This window comes from Buceros rhinoceros, unplaced genomic scaffold (genome assembly GCF_000710305.1).
Source record: "Buceros rhinoceros silvestris isolate BGI_N320 unplaced genomic scaffold, ASM71030v1 scaffold2596, whole genome shotgun sequence".
NCBI lineage: Eukaryota > Metazoa > Chordata > Aves > Bucerotiformes > Bucerotidae > Buceros > Buceros rhinoceros.
This window is the reverse complement of record NW_010419144.1, coordinates 1-14,707: the sequence shown is the minus strand read 5'-3', so window position 1 is coordinate 14,707 and position 14,707 is coordinate 1. Positions and strand designations below refer to the sequence as shown.

The 14,707-nt window shown below is 41.2% G+C and overlaps 1 protein-coding gene across 1 annotated transcript; it reads right to left on the bottom strand.

Moving 5' to 3' along the window:
• Positions 1–269: 269 nt before the first annotated feature.
• Positions 270–13,682, bottom strand: LOC104495766 (potassium channel subfamily K member 2-like; the record flags this gene model as incomplete). The annotated part of the gene is made up of 2 exons (XM_010138777.1): positions 270–387; positions 13,372–13,682. Coding segments are annotated over 2 exons (429 nt in total), but the record flags the coding sequence as incomplete, so codon positions are not given.
• Positions 13,683–14,707: the final 1,025 nt, after the last annotated feature.

Genomic DNA, 14,707 nt, shown 5'->3' with positions numbered 1-14,707 from the left:
TGACCAAAATCCCCCCAGAAAATGTTTCAGCAACCTCTTCTAGTCACCTTGCAGAAATGTACAGCAACATTTTTCTTCTGCAGAAAAATCACGGACTCAGCTAGAGAACCTTACAGACAGCTATAATTTCTGTCCCTGCAGCTAAACAGTAACTCTCTACTTTAAACCAGAAGAACTGGAAGATTTACCGTTAACAAATATATGCACACACTGGAAATCAAAAGAGTTTCAGCTCATTTACTATGAAAAGAAAATAAGCTGTGTCCTACCTATGGTGGTAATAACAGTGCCAGCAAAGAAGAAGGAACTTCCCAAGTCCCAGTGACTGATCTGAGTAGATGTGTTTCCTAAAGGTATGATTCCTGCATTTATTGCTGCCACTACTTGCTGCAAGTTCAAAAAGATTTTTGTCAATATTCATGAAACAATGATATTAATACACATTACACAGTAAATCAATTAAATCACTTATTTAATCCAAGCAATAACCCAGAAAAGGACGATAGTTGTTCTGCTCGAGTTTTATCATTCAATCACGCTACAGTTTAATCTTCAGCAGACACCCCAAGCACATCAGCACGCAGCAGAGCTGTAAATTCTAGACCATTAAAGAGAATGCAAAATCCACAATATCAGTAATAGCATCATCTCAGCTAGATGGAAAACAAGATTACTTTCACTGTTTCAACTACTCGGTGAAGAAAAATAAGCATTAGATAAAGATTTACTATGAGGGTTTCCCAAAATATTCCTCGATTGACTTAGACAAGCAAATGTACTTCTTAAAAACAGACATTTTAAAACTCCAAGAAAAAATGCCCATGCATTGTTTTGGATCAGATGAAATCCAAATTATTAAAACACCTTTGTAGAACAGATAATTCAATAATTAAAGATTAACAATTACACTTACGGTTATAAAACTTCCACTATATTGATAAAAACTTCAGTCAAATATCAAACATGTCTCTCTAAGTTTACACAACTGTATACTTCATAAAAGTCATTCTTGAAAAAATCAGTTCTAGCAGCTAAAATTAAACAAGCTTGCCACTATTGTCATAGTATTGAGAAATACGAAATATTTCCTATTTCAGCAGTGTCACCTACTGAAACATTCTTATCGCATAAAATATCCTCTACTGCAAATATATACCTCTCTTTGAGTTAAACCCTACGCATCAAGAAAAAGTATTTTTAAACTTGCAATAAATCTTCAAAGGAATGTAAGTTATCTTTGAATTCTGAAACTTTAAAACAGGACTCATTTCACAATCACGATCCTTATAGTAACAATAATCGGTGTTTAACAGAACAAGAGGAAGCAATACTGCAAAGCTAGAACGAACATCTTAACTAACTCATAGTTTCTGTCTGGCGAGTTGTCCAACAATGACTATGCACGTAAAGACCTTCGGCGCTCGGGCAGACCCAGCGGTTGTCCGTCTGGGCCGTCTGTCGCAGAGGACCAGTGCTGTGCAGTAGCAATATTTTTTTCAATCCCAAAATACATCGATAATTTGCAAATGAAAATACTTTTGTTGCTAAACAGCGCCCATGGAAATCAGTTGATCTGGGCAGAAATGACGACCCAGCGCTGGGTTAATCAGGCCATTGATTTTGCCTGACAGGATCTCAGTTTAAATCCACCTTTTTCAGTTTGCCATTTTCAAAGCTCAGATGCACATAGTGGCTGTTTTAAAGTCCATTGCTGCATCTCCGCAGCCACAGGGATCTTGCTGCTATTTTCAGCATCCAGGGGTGTCAACAGAAAGCCACCGGGGTACCTTCACATAGACTTTACACTGGTTTATCTTCTATACCTTCAACTGGTTTCATTTTAACTCTTTTTTTTTTTTTTAAACACCAGAAAGGCAGGCATCAAAGACATGGAATTTTTAATCCTACTGACAAAGGAGAAAGGATGGGGAGAGGGAAGGGGAAGAGAGTTTAATTTTCCTTTGAGTTGGAAGAATAAAGCTTCTATGTTTGAACATCATGTGCAACTTAGCAACAGTAAATAGAGCAGCACTGGTACTGAGAGGTGTTTGTTTCCGTCCCTGTAGGAATGGACACATCAGACTAAGCAGCACGTGAAAACCACCCCTTGTATTGATTTTACAGTTTACACACTGCAGATAGTCCTTGGACTTACAAACCCCAGCGTGCTGCATTATGAAGCCTACTAGTCATTTTGAGTACTGCTTCGTTTCAGTGGACTAAGAACTTGCATGACAAGTTCTTGTACCTGCAAACGGTGTCCAGTGAGGACATCATATGGTAAAGCACTGGATTAATGTGATTTTATGGGAAGACTCATGTTTTATTACAGATTACCCGGATCAATGCACTGTTTAGGCAGTCAGGCAAGACCAAGTTTTGTACAGATCCAGATGTAAGATGTTTCCAGAGCTTTCGATCACCACTACACATTTTTGAAGCCCTTCTGCCTCAACGTCTTTCATATGAAAGGTGTGCAAACCTAAATTTCTTGAAGATCCATGACAGCTATGCATTTCCTAACCGTGCCTACAGAATTCCAGGAAAAAACACACAACTTAACCCAAAACTGCTGTTGGGTCAGCCCTAACAAAAAACAACAGATGGCTACAAAAGACAATTAGCCGCTATTATTACATCTCTGATTTTAGTCAACCCATAATTAGGAAAAGAATCAGAGCAAGTATGCAAGTGATGCTTTGTCCTCACATCCTCCCAGCTCATGACTAAGCACAGTTTTAGGGACTTTCTGTGGGGGAGGCTGCATCTGCACCGTGGCGTTCAGATTGGTTTGGGTGGATCATTTTACCATGAATTTATCTAAGTGCATTTGGAGCTCACTTGTATTTTGGGAGCCAAGCCATTCTGTAGCAGTAAGTTCTGCAATTTACTTGTGCCTCATATAAAAGGCATTTCCCTTTTGAGATTTGTATGTGCTTCAAAGTAATTTTACAAGTTCTTATCTTATGAGAAACACTTGAACAGCAATTTCTTACTTGTCTCCTTCAAGAAATTAATGATCTTATAGACTCATCAGCTGCCTTTTTTCTGAATGAAAGACTCTTTCTTATTAAATAATGTGACTACCTGTTTAATTAAATCTCTTAAATATTGTATATAAGTAATTTCTTATTGCCGATATTTCTCATTATCTTTCTTTGTACCTTTACTGATTTACCTTATCGATTGTTTTAAACATAGTTTTGGTCATGAAGGGCCAGATGATGCTGCCTTCTTCAGCAGGTTATTAAGTTTCCGAACACATTCTATTACACTTTCTCCTGTCCTCTTCCCATGTTTGAGAGAAGCCAGACTTACACCAACAAAGCTGCTGCATTATATTTCTGCAGAGTCTCCTGTAAGAGTCTTTCTTACTAACAAGGCTGTCAGGTAGGTGAGCTTGTTGGTTTACTGAGATCAATACTACTGTCTCATAAAGCCTCTGAATGTTGCCTGCAGATTTTTCGGGAGGGGTAACTGCATTTTCAGTCCTTTGGATCAGGAAACATCTTTTCTTCTTTGTTTGGTCAGTGCCTGTGAGCAGATCCTCATCAAAGACTATTCCCAAGCATTTTATAATGGTATAAGAAAATAATAACTCTTAACATATGTACAGTTCAGGGCACGAATTTCAGAGTAGCATCTTCTTTCTGACTGCACGCAGTGCACTAACTTACCTGGAATATCGGATATGAACATTTCCTCAGCTCATAATGAAAACCCAGGCTCATGCAGCTGGTTTCCACTAACCTCACGAAGGGCCAGGATCTCACCCTCGCTGTTCAGGCAGCATGCTATTCATTGTCAGGGCTTTTAGATTCAATTTTCTCTGCCGTTTTTTTCTTGGCCTTCAGCCTTTTTTCTTGACTAATGCCTTACTACTAGAGCAAACACAACCACTTTATTTGTCACAAGTTTGGCACGTTGTTCTCTCCTTCCTTCATAACTTCTGTCACCTGAGCCCTCCGGCTTACCCTAACTTACACAGTGCAGTCGACAGAATCATGAAAACTCTATATAATCTGCACATATCATATGCTGCAGCCTGTAAACACTTTGTGAGATCTTAACGTGGGAATTTTTTAAGAATTTACTTCACAATATTAAAGTTAACTGACTGCTTCAGTGGCCACTTTTCTAGTTTCTTGTATTTTTATTCCATATACAAGCTAAATTCTGACTTAAAACTCAGTTTCACTTCAGCACTACCAAACCAGTCAGCATTAGACTGGGGATGTGGACGTTGTCAGTTCTTAAGCTATGTAGATTGTTTCCCTTGCCTTACGTTCTTCCAGAGCCTTTGTCTAGTTGTTTCATATGAGATGGCTGAGGACTGAGCAGACAAGGGGTCACCTAACACATGGCACGCGATCAAGGCCTGTATGTGCAATGATTTTAAGAATATTATTATGTGGTCACTGTAAAAGTCTTGTCTTTATAATGGTGAAAATTCAGGGGAGTTTTGACAATAAAGAGAACTGAGATGAAGTTTTCAAATATTAAAAATTTCTAGGAACTTAATTCCCTTTTTTTTTAAGTTATGCGGATTCCTAAACTAGCTCTGTACTGTATCTCAGGGTAGGCGTGAGTTGTGTCTGAGTACAAGCCCTACCATGTCCTACATCCAAACTACCTGGCTTTACACCTGTACTTGGGAATAAGCTTTAGCAGAGCACCAGAGACAAGAGGCAGAGGTGCTTAAGCCCAGCAAGGATATGCCAGACACTTCCAAAAACAGGACCTAAGCTCCAAAAGCACATAAGAATTGTGTTCACACTGTTTTGCTTGAAATCAGAACACTGGGAAAAGCAAAGTGACAATATAAAATCCCATTTTAATGGAATATCAGCTTTTTGTTTCCTATATAATTTAGAAACACTTTCTGGTAAATGCATCGCACGGTTTTGTATTATCACACCCCTGCGTTCACACGGATACCTGTCCCTAGAGGCCACACTGAGCTATCTTTCCAGATTAAGACACAGAATTTCATGACCTTTTTCTGTCAAAATGAGATATACACCAGCCCTTCAAAGAGCACAGTAATTTTGTGAAATTCTCCTAGGTCAGGGATTTCAACCTCTGGTCCTCTGACCCTGCAAGGAGTCAGTGGAGACAACTGACAAAAGCCAGCCTGTGGGCTATAGAGCTACATCCACTAAGAAGGGTCTGTAGAGCTGCAGGAGAAACACGGATTGGTTATCAACAGCGAAGGCCAGGCTCTGCTGCCTCAGACAGAGATCAGGCAGAAATACGCATCAAACCGGTCACCCTAATGCTTCTCTCCTCGTTCCACACCGAGCTCTGAATACATGCCTTTGTACTACCTTCCAGTCACTTCACTTCCATGAAATGACGTAACACAACACTTCATTATTCTCAGCTTTTCTATGCAAAGATTAAAAAAATGAGTGCGTTAAGTTATGCTTCTGATGAAATACAGAACATACCATCTTTCCTCACCCGTCTTGTCAGGGGTTAGCTTGTGCTTCCTGGCAATCATTTAACAATGGCATCAAAAAGTCAGGTACACCTCAGTTTCTGGAATCTCCTTTCACCGCCTGCGTTTCCTCCTTTGCTGCCCTGCTGCCAGTTGACAAGAGCACTCTCTCACTGCCCGTGTAACAATACACCTCGCACGGCCCGGCTACTGCACGAGTCCTGCGGTTTTATTTCAGCTTTGGTTTGCGGAGAATGGAAATCCTAGTTCTTTGTTCAGAGGCACACTAGGATGCTTTTTAACACTTAGCAAACAACTCTCCAGCCTCCAAAAGCACATGATTTTGAGTCTTGCTGTTAAAAGAGATTGCAGTGATGTTTGTATTTTAATTCCGTGACTCCATGTTTTTCCGTTCAGCTTGGGTAATGTACGACTGCAATCTGCACTGGAGACTAGCACCCAACACGCCGAAGAATTGTAGAACTCCTTCACCGTATGTTCACAATCTACTTGAACTAAAAACATGTAGAAACATATTGAAATACATTTCTATTTCTACATACGCATTACAAAGAGACTGTGTATAAATGGGGTGTGTGTGTGCATACATATATGTATGTACACATACACGCTCAGGGAAGAGGGCTTTTCCTTGCTTCTTGAGATTAAAGACTGGAAGAATTATGCAGACAGCTGCTCAGCAAAACTGGGTTGGGAATGAGTCATATCTGCCACCCTTTCGAAGACAAAAGCTGTCATTCGGATGCATTCAAGCTAGCTAGATTCTAGGATCTGTAAAACTGTTCATCTGAAGTAAATGTATCCTTTAAGAGGCAGAAGCAGCAAAAAAAAAAGTTAGAAACCAACCAACTTGAACAAAGCAGTGACAAGGGAAGTTAGAATTTATTTATTCTCCAAAAAAATCTGTACTGCTCTTATGCTGACAAAGGATAAAGACTGTGTTTAAAATAAATGCTTTTGGTTTAACCACCACGTAGAACGTAACTACAGGAAAGGTCTGCTCTGACCTGTCACTGGAGGGAACACTCTCAGGCAACAGAAAGTTTGGCAAAAAATTCCCTGCCTCCAAGAGCTAAGTGGGAGGGACTGGTCATAAGAGGACAGCGGGAACCAGAGCAACCCTGAGGAGCGCACGTGACTTGGGGGCTTCTGCAGCCCACCCAGACTTGGCCACAGCAAGGTCCAGAGGACAGTTCTGGATAAGATTATGATGAAACCTTTTTCACAGACATCTTTTATGGAATAAATATTCCTCTTATCCGGGGATACAGGGAGAATATGGGGGGCTTTACTGTGGAAGAAGACAATAGCATCTGAATATTTATTTATGACAAGAGCGAAGCAGAGATACTGGGGTGAACATTGGGCTTACAGACTCAGCAAGAGGAAAAGAGAAAGAGGCTCTTACTGCAGTAGTTAGTTAGGACTACCTGCATACTTAAAGTTAAGAACACCTAAGCTCCAGTGCTTTGATGGGCAGGCCCTTCACTGAGGTCAGACATAGGCACAGGGTAACAAGATGAAATACAGTTCCTGAGCTTCATCTTTTAGCCACTTTAAAAGTCATTTGTTTCACATTGCTTTGTAAACACCCTCAGTGGGCAGCTCTGCTACTGGTATGTGCAAATTTTCATAAGCTTCGTGTCTGAAATGCAGGCAGTACATTAAAAAACTGATGCAATAGTATTTTGGATCCCCAGACAAAAAACCAAAACATGTTGCATCATCGATTTCTTTTATGCTGAGCTATCAACGTTTTCAAGGCTTTAAGGTTTACAAAGCAGAGCTTCCAGGTTAGGACCCAGACATGGGATGGTTCCTGCTTCCTTTTGGAGATGCTGGAAGGAATTGCAAAAGGGAGAGACTAAGAACATTTATGGTTTAATCTGGTAAATTCAAACTCCCTCAAAAAGTTCCTGCTTAGGGAACCTGGAAGCTACAGCTCACAGGACTGTGAGTGTCTATAAATTCTGTAATTCTAAGAATGAATAACATTTGATCCAAGCTTAATAGGCTTAGCTAATAAGTTTTAAATTTGTCTAAATAAATGTCATATTTGTCTGAAAACAAGCTCCTTGCATCTCTGTGATTTATTATCTCCAAAAATGATACAGCAAGCTCAAATACCTTCTGATGTCTGGGAGACAAGTAAGGGTTTACACTTCTTTATTTTAATAGTTTTCTACATAATCAGAGAGGTTGTGGCTCAGGGAGCTTATCTGGCTGAAATTAAACATGTTTCCGAGGATGCAGCAAAACCAGTTTCTTGGGGCTACAATGCAAGCTGTAAAAAACCCTATGAAAAACACACAAAATCAGCTGCTGGTGGAGGTGCAATGTAATGTAGCTAGTTACCCTGAACTATAAAAATGAAGCTACAGAAAACACACATTTTAAAGTAAAATATTTTTACAAGAAACGAATCCATGAAGAAGCCATGATGACATTCTGGTCATGCCAGTTTGATGAAAGAAACATTGCTCGCGTATCATTCATAACTGTGTCAGGCTTCCCTCGAGGGAGATAAAGAAAAAAACCGCATCTTTCCTCCAGGGAGATAAAAAGAAAACACATTTTCATCTCATTCACAGTCTAAGAGATGAATGGAAAGGAAAGGGAGAATACAGCTGACGCAAATGTAAGATGAAAACAGGCACGGGACATGACTGTGGACACACGGATGGAGAGCTCCTCGTGTCAACCACAAGCCCACAGAGAACCCGAGGAGATCTACTAGTGGGATCACGGTCAATTTGGCTAATCCTGGTGGTTCATTAATTCTTTCTGTTGTTGTTAGAGGCAAGCACATTTTTGTGGGCATTCAGTTTTCAGAAGAAGCTGCACACCCTGAAAGGGGTTGGGCTTAATACGAGAGTCCTTTATTGCTGAGACAGCTTGGTGCAGCACCCTGAAAACTTGTTTTGATTTTGAAATGAACCACAAACAGCCCTTGGAACACATTGAAAGATTGTGCTGTTCAATGTGATATTATTTTTTCCACTTGTTAGGGTTTTCAGAAAAAATATATTTGAAGGATGTTTCTACTAAAGGAACCAGTTATTAAGTTTCAGTGCACACCTTTACTTGAAACCTAGCAAGGTTCCCAGTTAACTCGCTAAGATAACTAAAATGTTTCACACCAGCTTGCTGGGACACTCTAGATATTTAAAAGAATATAATTGAAATTTCTCTTATTTCCAATTTTTGTATGCAAAAATAATATATTAAACAACTTGATGGTTTTAACTCGCTAAGATAACTAAAATGTTTCACACCAGCTTGCTGGGACACTCTAGATATTTAAAAGAATATAATTGAAATTTCTCTTATTTCCAATTTTTGTATGCAAAAATAATATATTAAATTTTTTTCCATTTTGCTTTATAAAGGTCAACACTACAATAAATCACTGCTGAGCAACACATAATTAGGTGATATCTACATAAAAAGCTCTTCTCTTTTTGTTTTTTTTTAATCAGCTTTCTCTTTGGCAGGGGGACAAATATTTGCCTCTCTTTGACAAGACATACTGCACAATACTGGTCACATCCAGACCTCTTAGGAACAACCCGAGTTCTGGGTGAGGGGAGAGCAAATTCCTTGTTATTTCATACACCTCCTTCCCTTTATAGGAATGAGGTGTATGAAAGAATGATAACGATAGCTCTGCAAAGCTGTTAGATGTCACATTCCGTCAGGCTCACCCTGTCCCCAGAGACAAACTCTTAACCCCAGGAGATGTCATGAAGGTCCGTGCATGCATTTCCCGGCTGCGCAGCACTGCGGGAGGATGTGCGCGCAGCCTGAACATCAGCGAGGTAACCTAAGGCCTCCTACAGCTACTACTATGCAAAGGCGCGTCAATGCAGCAGGAGACTTTTCTAGGAACTTGGCAATACACTGTGTGCATCTGAGTTTGGAAAATGTCTCCAACATTTTCATATGTTTAGTGGCAAGCTTGCTATAGGGAATAGTCAACACACTAAAAGAGAACTAGAACTAGATTGAAATAATCAGATACAAATTCTCTAATTAGATTTTTTTTCATTCTTTAATGCTGATTGTTATTTGCGTCTTTATAGCTGGATTACTCCCAGGTTTCTATCAGCTTCTGCCAACAAAGAGCTCAGTGGCGGGGAAAAAATTGTTACGTGCAAGATATAAAAAATCCCTAATGTAAATGAAGATCAGGTTCATATACTTTGTCATACATACATAAAATCCACACAGTTTGAACTACATTTACTCTTTTATTCTGTCACCTGGCAGGGCCAAGGTGAGAGCGGGCATGGACAGAGAAACTAAAACACCATCCATGATGAACTGTCGAGCTCTTCTTCCAGAAGAAGGAAGAGTAGCAAAGTGTCTGGCCGCATCCCTTTCTACAGCTTTACAATGTGTTAGATATTACATATAACCTTCACCGATCCAATGCTAATAAGTGAGATCCTTTCAAGACCTTCCAACTGAAACTTTAAAAAAGGAAGTTTTAACATCAATGCATAGCTTGCTGGTCTGTTGGGTCCTCAGTAGAGTCACCAGGGTAGTTCCTGGGACAGTTCTCTAGTTATTGGTTTAGACAGACCACCACTGACTGCTGCGCACTGCCCACCTCAGCACTGCTGTGTACAGCCTGCAGCGATACACTTCACATTGCTGTTAATACTGGCTTCAGGCTACCGCGAAAGGAGCTGAAATTGCCTGGAAAAAACGGCCTCTGGCATGTACAGCAACGCTCTGCATGACTTTTGCATGTTTCAAGAGTGGTACTAAATAGGAGCGCTCATAAAATACCAAAAAAATTACGGACCTGGAAGCAGGTCTCGGGGTCATACGTTGCTGTTCTTCATTGCAGGTAGATTTTGTTACAGTGTGGCAAGAAGTGACTGAAGTGATTTTGACTGAAAGAGATTTGCAACACTAGACTGTGGAAGTCAGAGACAGAGAAGGTCATGAAGACCATCTCTTTGTCAACACACGGACAACGATGCTGGACTGGGTTGAAAAGTTACCAGGAAAAACAAGGTCATTTTTCTGAGTCAGCTGAGGCTACCTGGCTGTCATCATCAGAGCCCCCTATTTCAGTAACTCTCCACGCTTTCAGCTCTCCATCACTCCACATGAATATATAAAGTCTATAAAGGTATAATCCTCACCAAGTACACCTAGAGAGGTAACACAATGAATGTGAAAATACATAGCTTCAGGAACTGGACACCCAGGGAATAAAGCTGTGCGTGATGAAAAGTTGGCAACAGTTTGTACTGTAGTGCCAGTAAGATTTTCAGCGGTTGACAAGATAAAATAGGGATGGAGAAGACAGGAAGGGAAAATTCCCTATCCCGTGTGCATTTATAGAAGCACACAACTTTATGTTGCAATTCGCTCTGTGGCAAAGGTGAGGGAAACTAGATGGCCCGTGGGCGCTAGCGAACTTCCCTTCCCCTTGTACAATGTTTTTAGCTAAATTTGTGCTCCCAAACTAGTCTCCCTAATTTGCTCCCCTAGCTGAGCCACTGCGCGTTGTACTATCTGTTAGCAGCGGCTTTGGGATAGCCAAGCCTGCTTCAGCGTAAGGATTAAATGGCAAAGGAGAAGTTGGGAAGATTGAAAAGCCTGTCATAAGCACCTTGAGCAATGACTAGCACAAAACGGAGCCAAACCAGTTGCTGGCTTCCCAGAACACTAAGTTCAAAAGGAAAAGTTTATAATGAATTTCATTATAGTTTGACTTAAGGTAAATACTTGATTAAAGACGACGTTACAGTCTGTGAGCTCTGTAATTTTCTTCACACACACTAATCATTCCAGCTTCCTACTACACTAGCACGTATTAATTTTCAGTTTTATAGCTTTCAGTGAATTCTTAAATATCATTTACTTTTTTCCTCACATGGGCTATTTATTTTTATTCGTACAGACAAGCAATGAAAACTGAGGAAACGCTGCCTTATATTGTAATAGCAGTCTGCATAAACCCAGAGAGACAAAATGTATTCCAGTAATTTAGCTTCTGTGACAAAGTGGTAAGTAGGGAAGAAATACGACCCTGTGGTTTGGGCAGCAGCCTAGACTTGGAAAAATTATTTGAGTCTCTGCTTTACCACTGATTTCCTATTTTACTTTGGGGAAGTCACTCAATTCCTAACTCTTAAACAACTTGATGTAATTCGTTATCACTTATCCTGCGTGGTGAAAGGCACTTGTAGGACCAGTTTCCCCATGCCTCAGCTCTCCTCCTATAAAAGGAGCGTGACAGCTCGTTCCTCCCTCCACATTGTGGTGTTCTTCTTCGCAGAGAAGCAGAAGGGAACAAGGAGGAATTAAGTTTTCCATTTACCCCAACAACAACAGAGCAAACTCTTCCCACAGCCATCTCTCATCCATGTGCGGTGGGAGGCTGTGTCACCCCTCTGTGCTTCACGAGCCTGCGTGTTCCTGGTCATGCCAAGATCACTAGCGAAGATGGGAGCTAGTGCTGATACAGGTGTCTGTGCTCTGATAATCGTACTGAAACCATCATTTATTTCACACAGAACATCAAATGGGCACTGACTGCTGATGAAGAGGTTTTTTATTACCAATCTGTGCTTCTGGGTACGGAATCATAAATGCTAAAATATCTGAGTACTCCAGAGCAAATTTCAACAGTTTTTGCCTCAAGGACTATCTCATACATGATGTAAGAAAATATTGCTTCACATTTTCTATTTTTATCTTCACAAGTATGGGATCTGACCTAAAAAATTCATATAGGAGTATTTATACTACCTGCCAGAGACTGCTTTAATCAAAACGTGCATGTATATGTCTCGTAATAGCTCGGTACCTCAGAGCTCTGCATTTAAAACTGAAAAAAGCACAGGTGTCCACGCTGATGCCCAGGACAGATGGGTTTAGAGAGGTAAAATCAACTTCTGAACTCCCAGCCAGATCTGCTGCCAAAATCCACCTTCAGAAAGCTTTGCTGCCCATGCAACTGGCACGCTCCAGAGCTTGTGCTAGCCAGGGCCTGGATTCCTGCCACCCTCTCCTGCTCTTCGTTGTCCCACCTCGGGCTCTGCAGACCCAGACAGCCCCATGGCTACTGTTAATAAAGGGGTTGGTCCTTGCCAGCTCTTGGCTGTTCACTCCAGCCTCCAGTTTCATGGTCTTATCCTCAGAACTGACTATATTTGGCAGCCCCTTGCTGTTCTCTGCAGTGCCACTGGACATTCGTAAGAACATGGGATATAAGTTGGAGGGGGCCTCATAAGGCTTGGGATCTAGTTCTGTGCTACTGCAAATAAATATTTCCTATGGTTCTGAGGCAGGTGACCTGCAAGTGTAAAGTCATGTTAGTAGGAACGCACCGCACCGGTGTACATCAGTTGTGGATGTGCCTTTAAGAAGTGGAGAAAATTGAGATTTAAGATCAAAATAGCAAGTCCGTGGTGCTTTTCTGTACTTAAAACAAAATCAATAAAAAGAAACATACAGCTCGAAGGAACGCTAGCTTGATACAATCACAGTAAATTAGAAGTCCTTTAAGGCAACGGATGGTGTATTTTCTTCCTCAGAATTAGGCATTTCAAATATTGACATACCTAGTAAGGCACAATCAATACATCAATTCCTTTGTGAACTATTAATTATATATATTGCTGATGAATAATCATTCAATTAGCATAACGGGAGGCTTCAGTGAAAAGGCTGTCTACCGAGCGTACCGGACCTAAAAATAGCAAGAGCTTTCCAACCATGAGGCTTTGCATGAAAATGCTATTGCTCAACTTCTGGTCTTAACACTTGTTACATCGCTCAGCCAATACAGAGCTTCGCTAATAACGTCTTTCTCCTTCAGCGCAGCAGTGCTGCCATATATCACTCGTTCCTCTAAGGCATGGTGACAAGGGTTTGGTATGGATTACCTGGATCAGTTCATCAAGCTCTGTTGCATTCACACAGGAATGCTGAGACACAAACGTCTGCTTCTGAATGACAATGGTGGTTCTCTGGGAGGACTCATGAGGCTGCTCCAGGGCTTTAAATACTGTTGCTCCGATTATTAAATACACGACTACCACCAGGAAAATTGTTGAGACTGTCTTCCATTTCATAACATTAATAGCCGAATCACTTTCCTCCCGTGAAGAGAGCACGGTAGGCTTGGTGGAAAACGATAATCTCGGTTTGGAGTTCTGAGTGGCCGATTTGGGATCCAGCAAGTCAGGTGCCGCCACTGGCAAAACAAAAAGAGAAAGTTAAGTTTTACAGTGCCACTTGGATTTTGTTAACTGAGCTTCTTGCCAAGAGATGACAGAAATTCTGTTGCTTCTAACTGGAATTGTTATACTGTTGAATCTTTCCCTTAAACCCCCATGACACCTTGCAACAAATCTGCTGTTTGTTCCGAGTAGAGCTTTCCATTTTACACACATACACACATTTGCAACATTTTCTATACGTGCCTGTCCCCTTACGACATTAAATCATTGCCACACGGCAGATTCCCCCTACTCTTGCATTTCATTCATCTGGTATATGGTAGTATTTTGCTGCAAAGATTCTTTACATCTGCTGCTCTCTTAAGCACTGCTAAGCAGCTTTCCAGCTGTGTTTTACCTCAGCACTACAGAAGCAGCAGAAAAATACAAATCCTTCTTTCTCTCACCTATTTTGTCCTGCGCTCCGACAAACGCGCTCGAGAACAGCTGCGTGATCACTTCCGAACTCCCCAGTCACAACCATAAAACCTACAGAGTGCTCATCATACCGGTCTGAAAGTGTTAATTGCGGATCGATTTCAGAAAAGCCCAGTAAAACAGAGGTGTACTTACTGGAAAAGTCACCCATTTGTCAGAGCGTGTATTTTTATTTACAGTTACAAACACACACACACACACCAGGTTAGGAAAAGAGCAGCTGAGTGTGTTATCGAGTATCTCGATAACTCATGTGACTTCTAGCAACTACATGAGCACTAAAAAAATCCGCCACATCAAGCGCAGGTAAAGGTCTCCTGCGGGAAGATGGCCCCAGCAGCTGACCACACAGGCTATATTTAAATTGTTTTGAATTACAAGTACGTTTTGAACGGCCACGACACCGCTTCCAGCTGCCAGACCTACACCTAGAGGAAAGTCTTCCTTAGGACAGCGGAGGCGGGACACGTCCCCCAGCGGGGGTGGCGGTGGGGTGGCACTTGGCAGGGTCACCTCCCGGGCACCCGCCGGGCTCGGGCACACACCCCGGTGCCGGGATGGA